Consider the following 21,055-nt stretch of genomic DNA (forward strand, 5'->3'; position numbering starts at 1 on the left):
GAGAGCTGTGTCGGGACTCAGACCACTCCCCAGGTGGGGTCTGTAAGGTGGGGTGGGCTCTGTGGTGGGGAGGGGCAGAGTGTGGCTTCAGCCATCCATCATCCACCCATCCTCCATCCATCCAGCCTCATCCACCCATCCATCCATCCTCCATCCACCCATCATCCTCCACCCATCAACCACCCATCAGCTGTCCATTCATCATCTTCCATCCAGCCATTCATCCACCCATCATCCATCACCCATATCATTCATCCATCCATCCTCCAACCATCTATCCATCCATCATCCACTCATACTCTGTCCACCCATCATCCTCCATCCATGCATCCTCTGTCTATCCATCCATCATCCTCCATCCATCCTGCCATCATTCTCTGTTCTGTCTTCAAAGAGTAGTTAAATGCAAGGCATTATAAGAAATAAGGTAAGATTTGACAAAATGGAAAATTATTGGTAATTGTGAAAGCTGGTGGATAAGTACACAGTCATTACACTCCTCTCTCCACTTCTGTTGGAAGATTTCCATCGGAAGAGGTAAAAGGGAGATGAGAAGTGGTGGGTGGAGATCAGAAGCTGTAGTCTCAAGGTTCACCCTAACTCTTTCCAAGCTCTTGGAGAGCAGGAACTTCAGGCCTGCAGAGCCTAGGGGCTCCCAGCATTAGCTCAAAGCAATGTAAAAATGCTGCTTCTAGAAGAAACTGCTTCTACTAGAACTTAGGAAAAGCATAATTTCTAGTGGTGACCACTGTCATGCTGTTTGTTATCAGGCAGCAAGTAACATGCAGAAGATGACAGAGAAAGTCTGAGGACGGGTCTGGAAGGTGAAAGGCGGGGAGGGCTGGGGACCCGCCCGCCTAACTGAACAGCCCCCTCCCCCCAGTAACCAGCGCGCTTCTGTCTTCAACTTTGTTCTCAAGCCACCTTCACAGAGCACCGAACACACCAACTGGCTGGCTGGGTACCAAGGTCACAGCTAGTGAGGTCTGGATCTTAAAGACGACCACCATGTGATCGTAAAGAACCACGTGTTTAATGTTTCACAGAACAAACTTGTTCTTCACCATTCAGTTCATTATGAACTTGAATCACTGTAACCATCAAGTCTATAATCCAATTTAAGCCCTAGGTGACAACAACTCTGATGTCCAGTGATTTAAATTAGCACAGTTTGTGCAAAGTCACAAACCTTTTTATACATTCATGAACACTGAAATTAAACTAGTGAAACGTAGGGCATCCCTTGACCCCTTCGCAATGAGTGGAGAGAAATGGCTAAAGCGACCACAGTTGAATTATGTTCTAAGCTCAAAGGGAAATCTCACCTGGGCTGTCTGCCCGGGTCCCAGTGAGGCTGACCCATCCACCCTGGGACGGGCACTGACAGAGGCTCTACAGGTTCTGAAGACTGTCCCAGGGCAGGGAGCCAGGCCAAAGGCCACGATGGAATCTTCTGGAGAGAGCCCCATGTCCCCACCCAGCCTGCATCCCCCTGCACCCACCACCACCACCCTGCTTCAGGTCCCACACCATCCCTTGTTTGCAATCAAAGTCAGGGAATGGCTGCTGGGTGTGACCCTGCCACAGGCCAGAGACCACAGTTTAACTCTGCTTTACTCTAAAAGCGCCTTTGGATACATGACCCTGCCCCCGACCATCCAGAAAATTATTCTTTTCCCAGCCGGGGTGTCTGCTTTGGGAAAGGGTACATTAGAGTTTGCTGTTCTTCTGAAATTGGGCTACCAAGCTGAGGACCTGCTCGGAAGCCTTGATGTTCTTGGAGCCGAGGTAGGCGGTGCTGTTGGCGGCCGTCTGGTCCAGGAAGTAGCGGTAATTGACCATGAGGCTGCACGAGCCGGTGATGCCCCTGAGGCTGACGTCTGCCATCCAGTTGATGCGCCACATCACAGCGCCATTCTGCAGGTGGAAGTTGGCCACGGGGTTCAGGGCGTAGCCCCGGTGCTTCTCTCCGTACAGGTACCAGGCGCAGAGCCTCATCAAGGGGGCCTGCAGCGCCCGGACCAGCCTCTCGGACTTCACCCACTCGCTGCTGCTCAGGAAGGCCTTGAGAGTCTCGTGAACGGGGCCCCCTGTGATCTCAGAGATTTCCTTACACTCGGAATCGGTGAACAGTTCGCTCCTCCCGTGCTCCTTGGCTTTCGACTTCAGGAGCCCCAGGAGCCATTTGGTGAATCCGGGGATAGGAGACAGACTTGAAAACGTCCCAAGGTGAGGAAACTCCTTCTGGAAGGCACAGTTTGGGTGGGGAAAGGAAGGCGGAGAAAACACACAAAATTCAGCAGGTCAGTCGCTGATGCAGAAAGACCTCCTCATTTTTGGTTTATGTATCACTGACCTCTGTGTGTGACTGTATGGTTTACAAGGTGGTATTTGATGCACATTAATTTTCTTCTCCCAAGGAACATTTATTAAGAATCTGATGTGTGCTGGGTCCTGGAGGCCTCTTGAATCCCCAGGACAAGCCTTTATGATGGTGTCTCCATCTGCACCACTGTTCACGCTGGCAAGTTGGGGGACTTGCCTGAAATTGGATTGGCAGGGCGGCTGCAACATGGGATGCCATCTTATGACTACAGGGCTTGTCTTCCTAGCACACCAGGCCCCTCCATGGGCTTTGCTGAGGCCACAGAACCTGCTCTCATGCTTGGCGCAGAAGTACCCAATGACTGTTTGTTGAATGAATAACTGATTGCCCAAACAGACCACAGTGAGGGCAGAGGATGGCATAGAAGGGGAGGCAATGAGTATTTCTCCACATCAGATACTATAGTTCAATCATTTTTGTTCAAACTACAGAGCGATCTCAATGACTATTTTTAAAAAATCCAGCGTTTTCCAATTAAAAATGTAATATATGCTCACTATAGAAAATTTTTTAAAGAATTTATGACAGATGCAAAGAAACCACCATCCTCTGCTGCTCTGAGATAAGTACTCTCCAGGCTTGATAGAGTGTAACTCCTTCTGGTCTTTCTCTAGGCAGTTTTTATAAGGGTAGACAGTTATTTTACACCCTGCTTTATGAATTTATATCATGAGCATTTTCTCATTATCACTCAAAATTCAAAACCATAACTTGAACAACAGAATAATAGGAAAAGATAAGATGATCTCATGATTTTCCTAACCCTGGTCTTTTCATTGGGCATTGAAGGTGGCTTTTACAAACCCCTGTGAACACCTCTGGGCAGAAGAGCCTCCTTTCAGATTTCTCTGGTGACTTTTCCGCTCAGTCCTGTGTGTAGAAGCGGTCAGCCATCAGGATGGCTCCCGGGCCACCTAATTCAGAAACAGAGTCTGTGGGTGAGTCACCCTGAGCCCAGGTTCTGCTCTTCCTTTGACTGATCCTCACTGCGCCCCCCTCTGCCTCATTCATTAACACCTGCAGCGAAGACGCAGGAAGTAAGAAGAAATTCAGTGTAATCACCACCTCTGGGGACAAAAGGGCAGGGAGTGACTGATGGAGCTAATACCCCACTGAGTCCCGAGTTCTTGGATGTCAAATCAGGAATTTAACACGAGGCACGTACATGTTTTAATTCCACCCTTTGTCTTTCTCTGAGGAAGAGCTTCTGCAGTGTCCGTCTGCGTTAAAACCACCAGGAGCAGAGACCACTGCTCTCAGAGCCAACTATTAACAATCTAATTACTTCCCCTAAAAACTAGATTCTCCTCATTCCAGTGCACCCCAGCCCCTCAGGATAGTTTGAAAAAGCCCTGACCCAGAGTGGACATGAACACTTCTGCTGCAGGATGGGCAAAGTGTGTTTTTCAGGACAACCAAGAGAAGGTAGTTATAAAAAACATAGTGCCACTGCATTCACTCTCAGGCTGCCTGGTCTAACCTCGACACTCTGTCCCGGACCCTGAGGAAGCCTGGGCTGGTGGGCGCAGGGCCCAGAGGGTGTGGGCGAGGGTGGCTGGGGGTGGTCAGGTGCAGCAGGGACTGGACAGCAGGAGTGAAGGGGGCCCTGCAGGGGACACTGACAGGACAAGCTGTGCCAATCAGAAGCGGCCCCGCCAGCCAAGGTGCAGTGCTGTTCTCAGGACACACCTGCGTTTTGGGGTCAATGAGAAGCTAGTGCCAGGTACCTTTTTCTTGGCACTGCTTCTATCTCCGAGGAGCCCCAGGGCTCCCAGGAAGTGTCCCAAGGCATCTGGCATGACCACTCCAGCTCCCTTGAGCCCAGAGCTTCATCCCGTCCCCAAAAATGACGGCAGGGCTCCTCGGCCATCATAAGACTGGGATACAGACTGCACCTCACTCACCTGCAGCTCCTTGACCACCCGCTTGATGAGGAAGGTGCCCAGCTCCACGCCCTGCAGCCCCTGCTGGGTCAGGCTGATGGAGTAGAAGATGGCTGTGGTGATCCTGTTCTGCTCCTCAGTTTCCGATGGGGGACACTCCTTCACAATGATCGCCTGGAAAACATGGACGGTGGTAATGTGCTTGTCACTGGTGGTGGACGCATCCCCACCGCCCTCACTCCTCCCCGGGCTGGAGAGAGGGTCTCCCTGGACTCAGGGGCCCTAGAGACTCAGCGCCCTCTTCTGTTCTGCGATCTCTCTGCGGCGGCAATCTCACCACTTCCCCGGGCTGGCTGCTCCTGTTGTAACATTTCCATCAATTCGAATTCCCGAGCAAACTCTGCTGAACTGCAACTCAGGTCCCCTTGGTCTTTCTCAGGACTTTGTACAAACTCCTGACCTCTGACATCCAGAGACGACACATTGGCCCCTGTCACAGCCAAGAGGCTCCACTTCCTGTGGCTCCTGAGCGGAGGCCCAACATCCTGTCCCCACGGTGGCTTCACTCCATGACTCTGAAATCTAGCTGTTGAGATTTCTCACTGGGCTGTGTGCCACCCTGCGTAATTTTTCTCTTGGGAAATTTACCTTCTCACGTCTTTCCTAGGCACCTTCTTGGTTCTGTACCACATCCTTGTTTTTTGCAGTGAAACCACACATCTGCACAGACATGTGCGGGAAGCGATCTAAGAATGAGAATGACCAGTATTGGGAAGTCCCTTGGCCAAGTCCCACTTGATTAGCTCTGAGATGTGAGTGCAGGGCGTTCTGAGCCTTAGTGCGGGGAGGGCCACTGGACAACAGTGGGACAGCGGTGGTGACCTTTGGTTTGCTTGGACACAGAAACGCCAGCCTGCTTCTGAAGAGCCTGCTTCAACTGCTCTAACTTCCACTGGCTACACAGGATGCTTGAAGTGGGGGTTTTTGGTCCTGCACCCAGGCTGAGGTCTGGAGCCTACAGACTTTCTGAAATTGCACATGGGATGGGCGGGTCTGAGCATATCCACCTGGGGAAGTGTCCTGGGCTCTGGTCCCTTCAGACGCTCACAGGGTCTCTTCTGTGACTCCTGGGAAGTCACGAACTGCTGTCATTAAGGAAAGTGGGCAGTCGGTGACACAGGGGCCACAACACCCAGGGCCACACCAGGCCTTCTCCGGCATTGCAGCTGACGGAGGAACTCTGAGGTCAAAGGTCAGAGCTCTCCTCCCATCATTCTCAGCCTTCATCTTGCTGAATTACCTCCTTTGTTTTGCAAGAAGTCTGGAGGTTACCTTGTGGTTTCTGATTCAAAAATTCCCAGCAAATCTTTTTTTAAAGTTTTCAACACCCCCTCCCAAACAAACGAACCTTTCCTTAATTATACAAATGAGATGGGCATAATGCCAAAGAGGCAAGAAATGAGTGCATAAAGGAGAAATCACAAATTACTCCAAAACTAAACCCCTGGTCCTGCTCTTAAGCTTTTGGTGAACACCTTTCCAGGTCTGTCTCATTGGCTGTAGGCAAGTACACACTTAAACACACACACAACACACAAAACCATGTACAGACACAATCTCTCATGTGTCCAGGTGCTCAAGTCTCCAAAGAGTGGAATTTTTAGGTCAAAAGCAACACACGTTTTATATTTTAATGGTTGTCATCAAACTGCCCTGGGAGACGCAGTAATAATTTCTAGTGAGTGATTGTGCTGGCGCCTCCAAACACAAACATCGACTAGGAGAGGCTCTCTGCAGACCAAGAACACCCGCCCAGCCCAGCCGCTCTGCTGACTTTTCCACCCTCGGATGCCAGGAGATGCTGCCCAGCACCCACCTGTGACCCACGATCACCTTTCCAGCTTCCAGAAGCCAAGGTGATCTGGTGTCTCCACTTCCCCTCACTGGCCTTTACTCTTATTGCACCTGCTCTCCTCCCCGACCCTGCTGCTCTGGCTCCTCTCCCAGCCCCTGTGCGCCTGCCCAAGTCGATGTTTCCAACACTCACCAACTTCTCAAGGAGAGGCCAAGCTTGCTGCAGGCGGGTCCATCCCACCAGACAGAGCACCCGCCTACATAAGGCACACGGGCACCGTCTACTCTCCAATTTTCCACTCGTGTGTCTTTTGAAACTACCCTTGGGCACTTGACAGAAGCTGAAGAGTGGAGCCACGCACCCCTGCACCTCTTCGCTGTCCCCTGCAACAGCCTCATGCCTGTCCCACTCACAGTCCACAAGCCTGGTGGGAGCTTTCCTCGCCCCACCCCTGCCACACACCACTTGTCTACGCCCCGTAGCTGCAGATTTGGAGGTTGTATTGAGCCAATTCCAAGATCCACAAAATCCGAAGGCAGGTTATTTTACAAAAGGGAAGAAAACTAAGTTCCTCCAAAACTTAAGGGACTCTGGGACGTCCGCTCCACCCTGAACCGACCATGCGTGCGGGGTACCTGGATGCTGTTGGAGATCTCGCTGGTCAGCGCCACGTGCAGAACGATCAGGGGCTCCCCAGGGGTGGAGCAGTGAGAGAAGAAGTAACACCTCCTGTAGGGCCCGACACGGCGCTTCATGTCCATCCAGGTTTTCACGGGGTGCACAGCCTCAGACCTGACGAGAACGTTGGAAAGAGGCGAGACAAACATTAAATAACTGTGGCTGATTCTGACTCACTCTTCACTCAAGGCAAAGAAATCCTTCAAGCTTCGATGGACTCTGGGAAATTCAAAGAAAATCATGTTCGTGTGAAACGGCACTGCCTGAGAGGAACCACCATTAGTGACCATCTTACACACCAATCTGTGCTCTAAAACCTGGACTAGTTTGCGAGGCCCTTCGGGGGAGGTTATGCAGCAGATCTTAACACAGGAACCTAACCAGATGCGCGTCTTTGTCCGTCCTATGTCTTGTTTCCTCTGAATCTCTGCAGTCTGAAGTCAGGGCTGCCACCATACACGCGTTGCCTGGCTGGTTCCATCTGTCCAGATGCTCAGCCCCCCGCTGTTCTGTCTCCACACGTAACATAATGGCAGCACCGTCAGCTCCTCGCATCTGTGATGCTGCGACAGTTCCCGAGCCTTAGGTTGCAGGAGACGATGTGGACTGAGGAGCTCTGGGGCGGGAAGAGCTCCTCCTGTGGGCAAGGACCACCGTGTCAGCCGGCCTGCATTTCACTCTGGCCGGGGCAGGATGGACTCATGACCGATATTGTTAATTTAGAGATTTTTATCTAAGGTAGAAATTTCAACAACTGGATGAGATAGATGCTGTCTGCGTTACTGACGCAAATTCCTGGTCCAGTGAATCTGTGCCGCTCTGGTAATGCGGTCTTGAGAAAAGGGGGAACCGTGTGCTTTAAATATGAGGACAGAACTGAGACCCCACATGTCGGTTTTTTTTAAATTGAAGTGTAATCAGCTTACAATGTTGTGCCAATTTCTGGTGTACAGCATAATATTTCAGTCATACATCTACATACATATATTCCTTTTCATATTTTTTTCATTATAGGTTACTGCAAGATATTGCATATAACATCCCTGTGCTGTACAGCAGGATCTTGTTTACCTATTTTATATATAGTAGTCAGTATCTGCAACTCCCAAACTCACAATTTATCCCTTCCCACACCTCCCCAGGCCTCGTAACCATAAGTTTGTTTTCTATGTCTCTGAGTCCGTTTCTGTTTTTAAAAACCACATGTGGGTTTACTGGCAGAACAATCGGTTTCTGTCTGGGTCCTTCCTTCCGCCATGGTCTCGACATTACCTGCTAGGACAGTCAGCTTTGTGATACTGTGTTTGGGTTTCTTTAGGCTTGGAGGAAAATGTACACAGTATTGGAGACTGGCTTTAAGCTAAGGTTTAGGAAAAGTGGGAACGTAATACTTACTCACTGATTTTCTGGAGCACTTCGCACGGCGAATGCCAGGTGACCCGCTCCAATTTCAGGAACCCAGAAGAAAACCATTCTGAGAGCATGTTTTTCAGCACCCCGTTCATTTCCTGAAAAGGAGAGGAGAAAGTGCCGGCCTTCTGAGGGAAAGAGACCAGGCCCATCCCTGCATCACTGCCATTGGCAGGAGTTAGACACCAGGACATGGTATGAAAGCTGAGTCTGCAAAAGCCACCTCAGACTGGACTCAGTTCTACTTCTCTGCTCCTTCCATCTGTAAGACACCTGAAGGGGAGTGTTTCATCTGAACTAAGCTGCCCAGATCAAACTATGTTCCAATTCATTTGCCGCAGGGAATGCAACTAAACACAGGACGTTATCTGACGCTGAATGGTGTGTCGTGGAGGAAATGCTAACACCCTCTCAGGCACAGCCTGTGATTTCATCAAAACATCCTCCCTCGTTTCCTAAGAGAAACAAGTACTGGGTCCAGGTACCACATCTTGTCAAATCTTAAGATGTGCATTTTCCTATTTTAACATCTCTTAAGTCAGGAAGCAGTTTTCAAAAGATGGCAGGTCACAGTTTAATCAGTAGGTTTTTTTTTTTAACCTCGTGGGCCATCAAATAATAGTCTATCTGGCCATCCATGCATTTAGATTTGATGAGATATTCACCTCGTTTGTTTAACCTAGTGTACTTTCAAAAATGATTTGACTCAACTTTACCACCAGATACATTTGCACTGAAACTTTTCAAGCAACAATAGAACAAGAGGTATGTAAGGAAGGGAGAGGATGCAGGAGCAGAACCATCCTAGCTGAGCCCACTGTGACTGCTGCCCGTGTAACGGTGGTAAGCTCTGTAACAGCCAGAGTGGAGAGGATGCCCAGAGCAGGAGACATGGCTTGTTGTTCTTCAATAGCTGTGTCCCTTTCTTCCAAATGAAGAGAAGCCTCACTTGTTAGCTAGGCACATGGCTATTCAGAATAAAGCGTGCACTGCAGCTAGTGGAGGCACATGACCCAGTTCTGGCTAATCATATATAAGCAGAGGTGTCCTGCTATGGGGAACCTTGAAAGATGGCAGGAGCAGCCCTTTGCCCATCTTTTTCTTTGTTCTTTCCACTGCAGGCTGGAACATGATGTGCTGGCTAGAGCTGGAGCAGCCATTTTGGGCCATGAGGTAATCTTGGGAATGAAGGTTTTTCAGGGAAGAGCAACAGACAGAAGTCTGGGTCAACTGAGGACACTATAGAGCAGGATCAGCCCTAGGCTGCCTACCTCCAGACTTCTATGTGAAAGACAAAAATCCTCTCTTATTCAAACCACTCTTATTTTGAGTCTCTGTTACTCATAGATGAACTACATACTAACAGATACACTGAATATTATTACTGGATAATAGTAAGCATCTCAGTATGTCTGGTACAGAATTGACCTTATGAATCTCTACAGAAATCACAAAGACCACGATGGACAACACCTGTAAAACTGCACAAAAGCTGTAAAACTGCACAAAAGCTGTAAAACTGCACAAAAGCTGTAAAACTGTTAGAGGGCCATCTCACATTTTAATCCCTGGTAAAAGATGAAAGGATCAGAACTCTGTCACTCGAGGCTAAGTTGCAGGCATAGGGTTACTGCTTCAAGAAAAGTTTCAGAATGAAGTGAGATCCATCTTTAAACACTGATGGCCTGGGACACGGAAGAGGTCACACATTTGTTCTGTGAGGCTCCCACTGGGTAAGGAGGTGGGTAAATCTAGGACCAACTTGGGAAAGGCACAGTCAGACTTAATGTGAAGAACTTCTGAGTACTTCAGGCTTCCCTCAGGGAGACATGGCCCTTGGCCATGGGAAGTCATGGAGCAGGGGTCTGCATGAACATGGTGGAGATGCCTTAAAAAGTATTTACATGCCTACAGGTGACTGGGCCAGATGACCTATGTAACTCCCCTGAAGTCTGTATCCTGTCGCTGGGTCTTCTTCACTGGGCTCTGAACTCTAAGGACAGAGGTAATTTCTGATTCATCTCCCCATTCTCAAAGCATTCAGTGGGCTCTTCCATGTGGGAGATGATTAACAGATTGATAGCGAATGAAAAAGAGAAGAAAAACTGGAGAACAGTGACCCAGCAGTAGCAGGGAGGGAGGGGGGTGGCGTGTGCCAGGCAATACACCAGGGCTCTTTCTCAATCTGCATTTACGCATTTGACTACGTGGGTCTTAACCTTCCTGGGGGGGCCTCACATACTCTTGGGGATGTGCTCAAGACCGTGCACCCTATCTCCAGGAAAAAGCAAACGCACCCGTAAAATTCTGCATACAATTTCTTGCAGCTCACAGATGCCTTTGACACTTATCTGTAGCTCCTCCCCAGGGGTTCTTGGACCCCAAGTCGGGAACTTCTGCATGGAAAGGTTGGGAACGGATTAGCTGCATTCCACGTAGGATGTGCTGGTGTCTCTACTACACGCATAATAGGAAAAAGCTGGAACGGTCTAGCTTCGGCCTGAATTCAGAATTAATTATGAAAGAAAGGGTTTGGCTGGTGAAAGCACCACCTCTCCAAGTCCCCTCGTTCTATTTTGGGCTCCTGTGACACTGGACACGAGAACTGGGAATCTAGGTTAAAGGTGACACATCTCCACTGCTCAGTGCTGAGGACCGCAGCTGTTCAGGCTGGAATTGAGCACCGAAGGCACAAGGTTGCTGGACCCCAGACAGCAGGAGGGAGAGAGATGGCGTAGGCTTTGTGCACAGTAATCCAGCCATCATTTATCGGCAATCCAGGACACAGAAATACAACTGCCAACACAACCTTCCTATCTACGAATAAGTTTTTATCAGTTGAGCTAAGCGCAGAATTTGGCAGAACCCCGAGACCACTAGGTTAACCACCAGAGGTTGTTCCACACAGCGCTGCACAGGCTGCGCATTGCAACGGTGGGGTGTGGACCATGTCTGACACGAGTCTGCTCCCTTTCCTCATGTTCCGCCTGGGCTTCTGTTAAGGCTCCCAGACCTCTCATCTGACTGTAATTTCTATGTTCAAATCGCCCATCATTTCCTAAGTGCCAGCTCCCCTCTGCTGCCCACACATCGCTGACAGTGCCTAGACCTTCTAGAATGGGAGTCCACGTGGTTTCCCTGAGGATTTTCTAAGAAACTTAACTCTTCAACCCCAATGGGCCTTTGGAAATAACTCTGCAGAAAAACAAAAAGTCTGTAAGCTGCACATCCTGCCTCAGGGGCAGAGATAGACAGGGGACTTCAAGTTCACAGGGCGGTTCCTTCAGGAGGACAGTGGTGAATTCATGCTCCCGATCCCAGCGCCCTCACTTCCCCACATCAGGGAAGAACATGCAGATCCGGACTTACTGCTACCGAAAGGCCACATGCTTGATAATAAGCCTCTAAATTCACATGGAACTCTGACAGAGGAAAAGAGCATTTTAAACAAAAAGTACATTTTATCTCATGACCAAAGGGATCGTTTCTTTTCCTGGTGTGACTGAGCTGCTTTATGGATCTGATATCACCCCCTCTACACACACACACACACACACACACAGACATACACACACACACACACACACGATGACTGATTTATTGCTCCATTTCCTATGGTTAAAACTGGGGAGGGAGCCATATCCAGTGATCAGAGATGTCAAGGACACTGTCAAGTACCTTTTCTACAAATTCCTTAATTATGAAAACAACTAAAATCCCTTTCTTGGAATCAATCCATTAAGATGAATTCACTTAGTATAATCCAAGAAGTTCTACAAAACAGCACGAGGTGGACACAGCCTGGGGGTGGAGACTTGGGATGAATCAGAAAGTCCCAGGCTTGCCTCTGAGACACTTGGCCTCTAACGAGCTTGTAATTAACAGGGGGTGACGTCCACCTTCTCCACGCTGGACCTGCTATCTTGAAAGACATGCTACACATTTGACCTCTGCCGGGAGGTCACAACTTTCAACACAGCACTTGTGTCTTCCCAGCAAAGAGACCTGATACTGACTCTGAACTTCCTATCAAAAAGGATAGAGAGTTCCCTTATTTTTTAGGAAGAGAAAAGAAACCTTATCTGATTTTAAATGTCCAAGGAAAGAGACCCTGCCTGGCCTCTGGCCTTGGGCTTCAGACCAGTCTACACTCAAATGGAAACGTCCGGCTTCTGGGTTCTCCCCGTATTTCCAATAACCATGGCCCTGGGTCAGAAAGGCTGATCTTGACAAACTCTGTCCTTGTTTGTAACCCTATTTTTAGCAAAGTTCCACGACATCCCTTGGGCAGACGGACCACCGGCTGGGTCTCTCACCTCAGCGCAGAGACCACTGGCCAAGGACTGTTAAGGGATGGGGCTGCGATCGCCTCAAATCACATCTCTAACTGGCGGATGGCAAAGACAGCACCGGGGACCAGCCCTTCCTTCCCCACCCCGGTGCGTCGTCCACTGGACCCACTGTCCTGTACGAGACACCCCATCGGCATTCTTGGCCTCATATCTGCCAATTATTCTAAAAGAGCCTTCACGCTCACAAGATGCAGTAAATAAGAACCTGGGAGGGGAACCAGTGGACCAAGGCCATTCATTCCAGGGCAACAACACCCAGGGCTGAACCCCAGACAACTCCCCTGTGAGCCAGCGCACGTCCACCTGACGTCACCTGGCAGCTCCGATGGTCAGCAGGGGCCAGGGACAAGCGCACCTGTGTGATGTGGTGCTTTGTGCACAGTAAGAGGTGCTGAGAACTGGTGCTCCCTGCCTCCCCTGCCTCCTGGGGCACTATAGGTTCTAGGGCTGGGGTGTCTGGGGCTCTAGCTCTAAAGCTTTGAGGACCAGACTCCTGGTGGTTTCCAACACTGAATTCTTAAAAGCATAAAGTTCTAGCTGCGTTGCCTCTTTAATTTGGATGCAAAATCCAGAGAGCAACAGAAGAAACGGGATGAAGGTGGACCACACACATGAAGTGATTCTGGTGGTAAATTACAACCTCAGATCCCAGGGGCAATCTCTGTGGATTAAAAAAACCCAATTTTCTGAATGATCTGAATGATAGAGATTAAAAAACAAATCCACATAGCCACATAGGGCAAAGGGGAAGGGAACCAACAGATTTAGCCACTAACGGTTCTAGGCCCTTGGGATAAGGATGCTATTTCTAGAAAAAGAAACGGAAGAGGTCTGATGGCAACACCAGAAAAGGCTTCTGCACCCAGTATGTCCAGGTCACGTGCAGAGGCCGAGGTCAAGCCACTGTCACTCACCCTCTGCTCATTCCACGTGACTTTTGGTCTGTCAGTCCGTGACGGTTTTTCCCTTATGTGTGTGGACAGCCTTCACTAAAAAGGGAGGGAACGCTGGACACCTTAGGACCTGACAGCTCTGGATTCCCTGACAGCTCTGGATTCCCCTGGGATCGGCTCCTCCCCCAAATCAAGTCTCAACGTCACAGCTTTCGGCTCCCCCAAGGTTCCTTCTCAACTTGCACCATAACTACAACTTTTCTCATGTGGGGAGGAGCAAGGAAACAAGTCACTAACGACTCACAGATTAGGAGGACTGAGGACCAGATGGAACAGAAGGAATCGCCCAGGCAAGTGTAGTCTGAAGGCCTGATGGGAACTCTCTCAGCAGTGCAGAAAACTTTCATGGCCTCTGGGCTTTGTTCCAGGCTCAGAACCCTGAGCGGAGCAGTCTGACTTCAGGACAGATGGGAATGGCTAGCTGCCGACTCTGCAGCTGGGTGGTGGGGCACCTGGGAGTCCGTCTCCTGCTTCATTCATCACTTTGCTACGCAAGAAATTTAAGACAAGGTCCTGGTTTTCAGGGGGCTGATCATCTAGTTTCGGGGGAACAACATGTTTCAAATGCTGAATTCTGTGGTTAATGTATAAAATCCCACTCAGGGGTACAGACAATAACATCGATGAAGCTCAAAACTGGGTGAGACCACCTGGAGATGGAGCGGTTGGAAAAGCCCAGCACATTAGCTGGGGGTGGACAGAGCTCTTATTCTTATGGGAATCACACCGGGATGTGGGTTTGGGAACTTCATCCTGGAGCCAGCTTGGCTGGAGAGCAGGGCCCGCAGAAGGAAGTAATGCTGGGAAAGCTGGGATATCTCAGATGGTTGCAAAAATGGCAAAGGAAAGACAATGAACGTGATCCTTTTGGCCATGTGAGGGTTGATGATTTTCAACAAAAGAGTAGAGACTGACCTGTGGTTTCAGAGAAAGATGGGCGCTGAGGTTGCTGACGAGACAGAAGCTTGTACAAAGTCTTGGAAAGATACATATAATCATAACTGGAGAATACTGAACCCCTGACTCAGTGAAACTAAACAAAACAAAGCATTACTCAACTGGGTTGTTCTACCTTTCCTTTAGTTTTACAGAAAAAGGCAAATCCTAAGAGAACAAACCCATTTTCGATCTAGTTAGGTCACTGGCTCCGTGGAGTCGTGGAGGCGGGGCTTGGGTCGGGCTCTCTCACCAGCTCTAATCACTTTCTCTGTCAGACAGTCCCTAAGTCTTGCTGAGGATGAAATGAGCAAGTGCATAAAAGGCACTTACACCTAGCAAGTCTGCTCCTAACTCTTCCCATTGTAGAAGGGAAGCTTCTGGACCCAGGGACCCTGGAGCCTGGAGCATGCCTGGTATAAGATAAACACCCAACAACCACGGGTTGAATGGATGGACAGATGGGTAGAGGGTTTCATTTTGCAACAGGGGACAGACATCCTACCTAATTCTCAAGCCTCCTATGTGATGAGGATCAAGTTTCAGAAGGATTTCAGGAGCACTGGTCTCTGCTTCAAGGAGAAAAATGTCTACTTGGATTGCAGGCTAGATCCAAGACTCTCTTGAGAGGAACCAGGTGGGGTGGGTATGCACAGTGTGTGGAACACAAGATCTCAGCCATCCAGACAGGGATTTAGCCGGGAACATGGGCAGTTCAACACAGACTCCAGGACTGATTTGGTGCCAGTGCCATCAACAATTGTGGGTTCTTAGCCTGCGAGTCTCCAGCTGTTATGAGCAACCACATCACAGCCACTGTTATCAGCCTGAGATTAGTCCTATTAACTACACCCAATTTTATGCCTCTAAGGCCATGTAGCTAGGAAAGATAAAGTTTCTGATAAACACCATGACTCACATAATATGATGAGGCTATATAGTCATGTGACCGCAAGTGATCTGTTACCTTTAAGTAAAAGGTGACATGCTTATCACCTACCCAAGAGAGAGGCAATGAACATGAAAACCATGCCAATGTTGAGTTCTTAAATGAATTAGGACGTAATTGTTCAACTGTTCAATTTTTTTTTAAAGCCAGCTGCACCTGATAAAGTTCAAACATCAGACCTTCTGGAAACATATACATCATTTTTGGTTTACTAAAAATGCAAGTCAGTGGTCCTGCCATATTTAATGTCAACAGTATAAAAAAGGCTCTATTCAACTATCAGCCACCTTTCAAGTCATCATTACTTAAATCTTAAAGTATTTATTGGCATCTAACATGAACTTACTGTGCTAAGTGCCTGATTACTTTCAGAAGTCAACTTAGAATCCTATTTAAGGGCTGAACTCAGGAGCTAAAACGCTCTGCCCAAAGCTGTGTGGCAGAGACAAGACAGAAGGCATCCAGACTCCTAGATATGGGTGACTTCAAGTTCCAGTCACCTTCGTGCATTTGACAGGACTTCTTAGGACAAGGGCTCGGGTGCTGAATCAACTTTTAATGACTCCATCCAGATTTTCAGAAAGCTGCCTGATGCTCGGCTGGGTACTCATCCAACTGTACCGCACAGACGAAAGCTCTCGGGTAAATTAAAAAAGACTTTATGGAGCACATTCATCAGGAACGAGGTGTGACAGTCACCTTAAAAGTTAGGGAGGGCCGAGTTTCTATAAAGACTGGAGCGAGGAGAGACTAGAGAGAGGCAAGGATTCAGAAGCCGAGAGGAGGAAGGGGACAGGGTGCAGGAGGCTGTAACTCAGGGCGAAGTGTGCACGGCTCCAGGCAAGGGAAGGTGGTGTGTTTGGGGCCCGAGAAGCGGGTGAGGACAGCACGGGGAGGACTATCAAGGGTTGGCGGACCTGGGCGCAAGGCGGGGGGTGCGGCCCATTACTGTCCCCGCAGCCAGGGGTTCGGGGGCGGCCCGGGCGGGGCCTTACCCGGACGTGCGGCCCCTCCACCAACTTGAGGGCCTGCGCCTCGAGCAGATCCGCCCGCAGCTGCACCAGGAAGCGCACGCCGCCGTCCAGCTTGCTGATGTGGTGGAAGAGGCTGCGGTAGCGCGGCACCAGCGCGTAGCGCAGCCGGTCCTCGGCCTGCAGCAACACGGCTGCCTCCCGCGGCTGCTGGCGCAGCTGGAGCACGCCGGCGCTCTGCTCGGCCACCTGGCCGTGGTCCACGCCGAAGCCCCGCGCCAGGCGGCCCAGCAGCTCGGCGCGCTCGGCCGTCTCGCCTAGGCTGCAGTAAAAGCTCACGAAGTCCGCGCACTGGTTCTCGGCCGGCGCCGGCGTCTTCTCGCGCAGCTCGTAGGCCGGCATCGCCGGCACCGCGCGGTGCAGCAGCTCGTCCATGGCCCGCTCCAGGGCGCCGGCCGCCGCCGGACGTCCGCTCGACAGCCGGGGTCCCGGCGGCCTCGGCGGCCGCGGAGGAAGCCGAAGCCGGAGGAGGCGCCGCACTGTCAGGCCTGGCCCGAGGACTCGCATGGCGCGGGGCGACAACTGCCTGGGGAACACCGCCGCCGCAGCCGCGCTTCCGGCTTCCGGCGCCCACACGGCCCATTGGCCGAGGCCGGGGGACGACAGGGGCGGCGGCCAATCGGAGGACAGAGAGGCGGGGGCGGGGCGGGGCGGCGCGCGGCTCGAGGCCAAGTGTGGCCAAAGGTAACCCGGGCGGCGACCAATCCGGGAGCGGAGCGGCGGCGGCAGAGCGGGTGGCGACTTCAGGGGCGGCCCCTGTCCGGTCACCTGGCCACCCAAAGTCACCGACTCAGCTTCTCTCCCTTTCTCTAGGGCCGAGCTTTCCAACCCCAGGGAACATCACAGTCACCCAGGGAACGTGTTACGTACGTAGGTTCCTGGCCCTACTCCAGAGATTCTGATCCAGTGTGTCTGGGGAGGAGCCAAGGAATCTGCGTGCCTATGAAGTATTCGTGGTGGTAATTCTCTGGCAAGGTAGCCTTTGTCTTGACCGCCGCCTAGGCGCTCTCAGTTACACAGATGACTCCCAGGACTGCAGCCCTCCTCTCTCCTGAGCCGGGAACTGCTGCAGAGCTTTCTCACGGATGCGGCAAACGGGGCTCTCCTAAGCACTTTGCTCCCCAACCTGTTCCTCATTCCTTCATCCTCATTCATTCAACAGTGTTTATTAACCGCCTGGTATGTGCCAGGTCCTATACTAGCATGGGGATAAAATAATTAATGACACAGATCTGAACGTGCCCCATGGACTTTACAGTCTAAGGAAGGAGACAGAAGATAACAAAACTACAAACTGTGATAAGTGCTATAAAGGAAATCAACAAGGTGAAATGATACAGCAGGGCCGGCATGGACTACCAATTGTGGGCAGGGTCATCAGGGAGGGTCTCTCGGGGGAGGTGATTTTTTTAAACTGCGACCTGAAGCTAGTTATGTGTTGGGGGCTTGGGGCGGGGGCAGAGAGAAGAAGCTGATCTATCCGTTCTTCTAAGTTCAAAGGCACCGTCTTTTTAACCTCAGCCCTTCATCCCAACATCTGTTTTACTGATTCTACTTTAAAAAGACCCTTGCATTCATCTCTTCTCTCTAGCCCATTGCTCCTATAGCCCCTGTCACTTATCACCCGGGCCACTGCAGTAGCCTCTCTGCTTCCAGACTTGATTCCTCCAGCCATTTCTTTGCATCAGCTGCTGGAAACTTTCTAAACTATCCATCTAGCTATGTTTTCACTTGGTTAACAACCAAATACTTTAGTATAACAGGCAGAGCCCGGTACCTACAGCCCCTGCTCCCCTCTCTAGCCCCATCTTCTGTCTTTCCCACCTCATGTCCCTTCCTCTGTGGCCTGGTGGCTCCCAGATGTTCAGATTTGAGGTCAGTTTTTAAGCACTGGGAAGACAGACACAGGACGGGGCGGGGAGGCAGAAATGAGGGTTGTTCTTGGTGGCATTGTTATTGGTGGTGGCTGGAATTACCCTCCATCTACAGCCTCCACACATACACACCCATTTCAGGCAGTTCCTCCTTACAGGAGTGAGATTTCTGCCACGAGGAGTGAGAGACTGGAAGGAGTTTGCAAGGTTTGATGCCAAATTGAGCGGAGTGCAGAGGAAAACCCAGCCAGGGTCCCAATGTGCTCTTTGAGAAAGTGAAGCCTCAGCTAGGAACAAAGAATGATAGAGAGCATCAGAGCCTGTTGAGAACAGATAGTGGGCAGTATGCCCAGGGCAGGTGGGCTCTGGGGCAGGGCCTTTCTTGTCTGGGATCTACAGGGCACCCAATGATGGTTGGGTAGTGGAGGGTGGACCCCTCCCTTCCTTAGTCACACAGCAGTCAGTAACTGATGTTCCACTGAAGTCCCTCTGATATCCCGTGCCTGTGAGGAAGAGATGTGTGCAGGTGCTGGCTAAGCCGCTCACATACACTAATAGCAACACCACGTCCGTTAGTGCTTACTAAATGCCATCTCTCGTTCTTAGCACTCAAATGCATTATCTCATTGAAGCCTCCCAATAACCCTATGGGACAAGAACTATTATTCCTATCTTGTAGAGCTGGAAACAGGGGCACGGAGAGATACAGGGACTTGCCCGGGGGCGCACACTAGTGAATGACAGCAGTGATCCCTAGGTATCTCCCAGACTAGACTGTGGAGGGAGTACCTGGACCCAGGCAGGGCTCACTCCAAAGTCTGTGCTCTTTGACCCCATGATGCTGCCTCTGCTAAAAACGAGCATCTCGGCATTCTTTAGAATTGAGCTTGCTTTCATGCTGAAATGGTGAAGGAAATAGAGGCAAGACAGGAATCTAATAAATCCCAAACCCCGCCCACACGAAAAATGGGTTACTGCCTTGAATCAACTATGTCAGGTAATTGTCTTCAGATGAGGCTGAGGCCTGATGAGGCCACGTGACTTACCCTATCAGTGAGATGCCCAGATCTGACTCTCATCTATTGACACTCCCTTTGCTCCCCCAGTTTAATCCCAGTGGTAATGGGAACCCACAGGGAAGCGATAACGATTATTTTATAATGGGGGAAAAATTCAAAGGGGGACCAGCCCTACGAGATAGTAAAATTTATGAAGCTCCAGTAATTAAAACTGAATGAACAGACAAGCGTCTATGAAAACAGGAGAAGGTCCTGAGAGAGTCCAGAGGTGCCTGGGTATTGGGTGTGTGATAATGGTAGCTCTGCACGTCACCTGGGGGGAAATGACAGTTAACTGAGAGGTTCTTGGGGAAAAAGAGCAATGCTGGGTCCTAGCCTCAGACTGTACAAAGCAAATTCCAGATGTCTGAAAAATTTAATTTTTAAAAAATGAAATAAAAGTATTAGAAGAAAATCTCAGAGTGAGACAAAACTTTGGAAGCATGACACAAACCCAGAATCCAAAAAAGGGAAGACTGGAAAATTTCAGCATATGATTAAAAAAATTTTCTTTATGCTTAAAAATGAAAAGGAAAGATAGACACTACCTTGGAGAAATATTTACAAGTTACATCACATACAAATTGCTAATCTCCCTAATAAAGAGCTGCAAAGCACCACGGGAAGACTGTCAACCCACCAGAAAAACAGAAGAGATAGGGCCAGAGAGTTCTTAGAAGAAGAAATCGAAATGGCTCTTAAAAGTATGAAAAGGGCTCAACTTCACTTGTATTAAGAAAATGCAAGTTAAAATTTCAATGAAATCTATCAGTTTTTATTTACTGGGTTGTAATGATCAAATAATCGTACGAAACCCTAGGCTCATGAACTTGTGGGGGAGCAAGCATCCTCTTTCACTGCTGGTGGGAGTGTCACTTGGTACACTTTCTATGGGGGGGGGTGGTTTGCAATCTCTCTCAGCATTGCAAATTGGCCCAGCAATTTGCACAGATAAATTACCTGATCTGTTGAATGGGTTCATGACAGGTTGATCATACCTGGGCTCTCCATCAGCAGGACCAACATCCAGGCAGGGAACCCAGGACAAAAGCCGGGTCCCTATAAGGAGATGCAGGTGAGGGCAGAACAGCCATCTTTGATGATGACCAGTCTCAAGTTCAAACATCCTCCTCCAGACTGTCTCAGCCAACAAGGAGTAGAAAATTAAAGGTGGGAAAGGGACTTGGTTGGAGTAGCTACAATTGCAGAGGGGAGAGCAGAGGGCAGGATAGCAAATTAATAAAACCAGCTCTGAAGTCAGCAGGTGGCCCTGGGCACACATCCTGGACCTGCCACTTTCTAGTTCAGGGACCCTGAGTAGGTTTTGTCACCTTTTAAAGGCTGTTTCCCCATCTGTGAGATGTAGATGAGAGTTATTATCTATCACAGGCTCGTGAGGATTAAATGAAATAAATCATGTTAAGCACATGACAAGCAGTAAGGACTCCCTAATATTTTAGCTAAATGATTGTAAGTAATAAAATGGAAATATTTGGGAGCGGGTGTGTATTTGCATGTGTCCAAAATAGAGCACCATGTGAAGCCCAGGCAGGACTGTTTCTCTATAACTCAGAGACACTCTGGTTCCTGTGCAGTTTCTTCCTGGAATTATGAAATAAGTGAGGGAAGAGGTTGCTGAGTGTGATAAAAGAGGGTGGAAAGAGAGACAGGGAGAGTCAGAGAGAGACCA

At 49.8% G+C, this 21,055-nt stretch overlaps 1 protein-coding gene across 3 annotated transcripts; it reads right to left on the minus strand.

Annotated features, from left to right (window-relative positions):
* Positions 1-1,011: 1,011 nt before the first annotated feature.
* MLYCD (malonyl-CoA decarboxylase) lies at positions 1,012-16,969 on the minus strand. 3 transcript variants are annotated; one of them, XM_031457986.2, is made up of 5 exons: positions 16,398-16,969; positions 8,198-8,310; positions 6,760-6,916; positions 4,291-4,443; positions 1,012-2,244 (listed from the first exon to the last, which is right to left on the minus strand). In XM_031457986.2, exons 1-5 carry the CDS (start codon positions 16,938-16,940, stop codon positions 1,711-1,713), a joined length of 1,500 nt encoding a protein of 499 aa, XP_031313846.1. In that variant the 5' UTR covers positions 16,941-16,969; the 3' UTR covers positions 1,012-1,710. The 3 variants fall into 3 exon arrangements, with proteins under 3 accessions (XP_031313846.1, XP_064345000.1, XP_064344999.1); XM_064488930.1 differs by having other exon boundaries at positions 1,012-2,241; positions 16,320-16,969; XM_064488929.1 differs by having other exon boundaries at positions 16,320-16,969.
* Between the last annotated feature and the right edge of the window lie 4,086 nt (positions 16,970-21,055).

The sequence above is a fragment of the Camelus dromedarius genome, chromosome 9 (assembly GCF_036321535.1).
Source record: "Camelus dromedarius isolate mCamDro1 chromosome 9, mCamDro1.pat, whole genome shotgun sequence".
Lineage (NCBI taxonomy): Eukaryota > Metazoa > Chordata > Mammalia > Artiodactyla > Camelidae > Camelus > Camelus dromedarius.

Excerpts from the sequence above, each read along its gene's own strand:
- MLYCD (XM_064488929.1), bottom strand. The coding sequence starts at position 16,940 with ATGCGAGTCCTCGGGCCAGGCCTGACAGTGCGGCGCCTCCTCCGGCTT. Across the intron at positions 6,917-8,197 it reads GTGCTCCAGAAAATCAGTGA|GTCTGAGGCTGTGCACCCCG; the intron begins GTAAGTATTACG and ends CGTTCTCGTCAG. Across the intron at positions 4,444-6,759 it reads AGATCTCCAACAGCATCCAG|GCGATCATTGTGAAGGAGTG; the intron begins GTACCCCGCACG and ends CATGTTTTCCAG.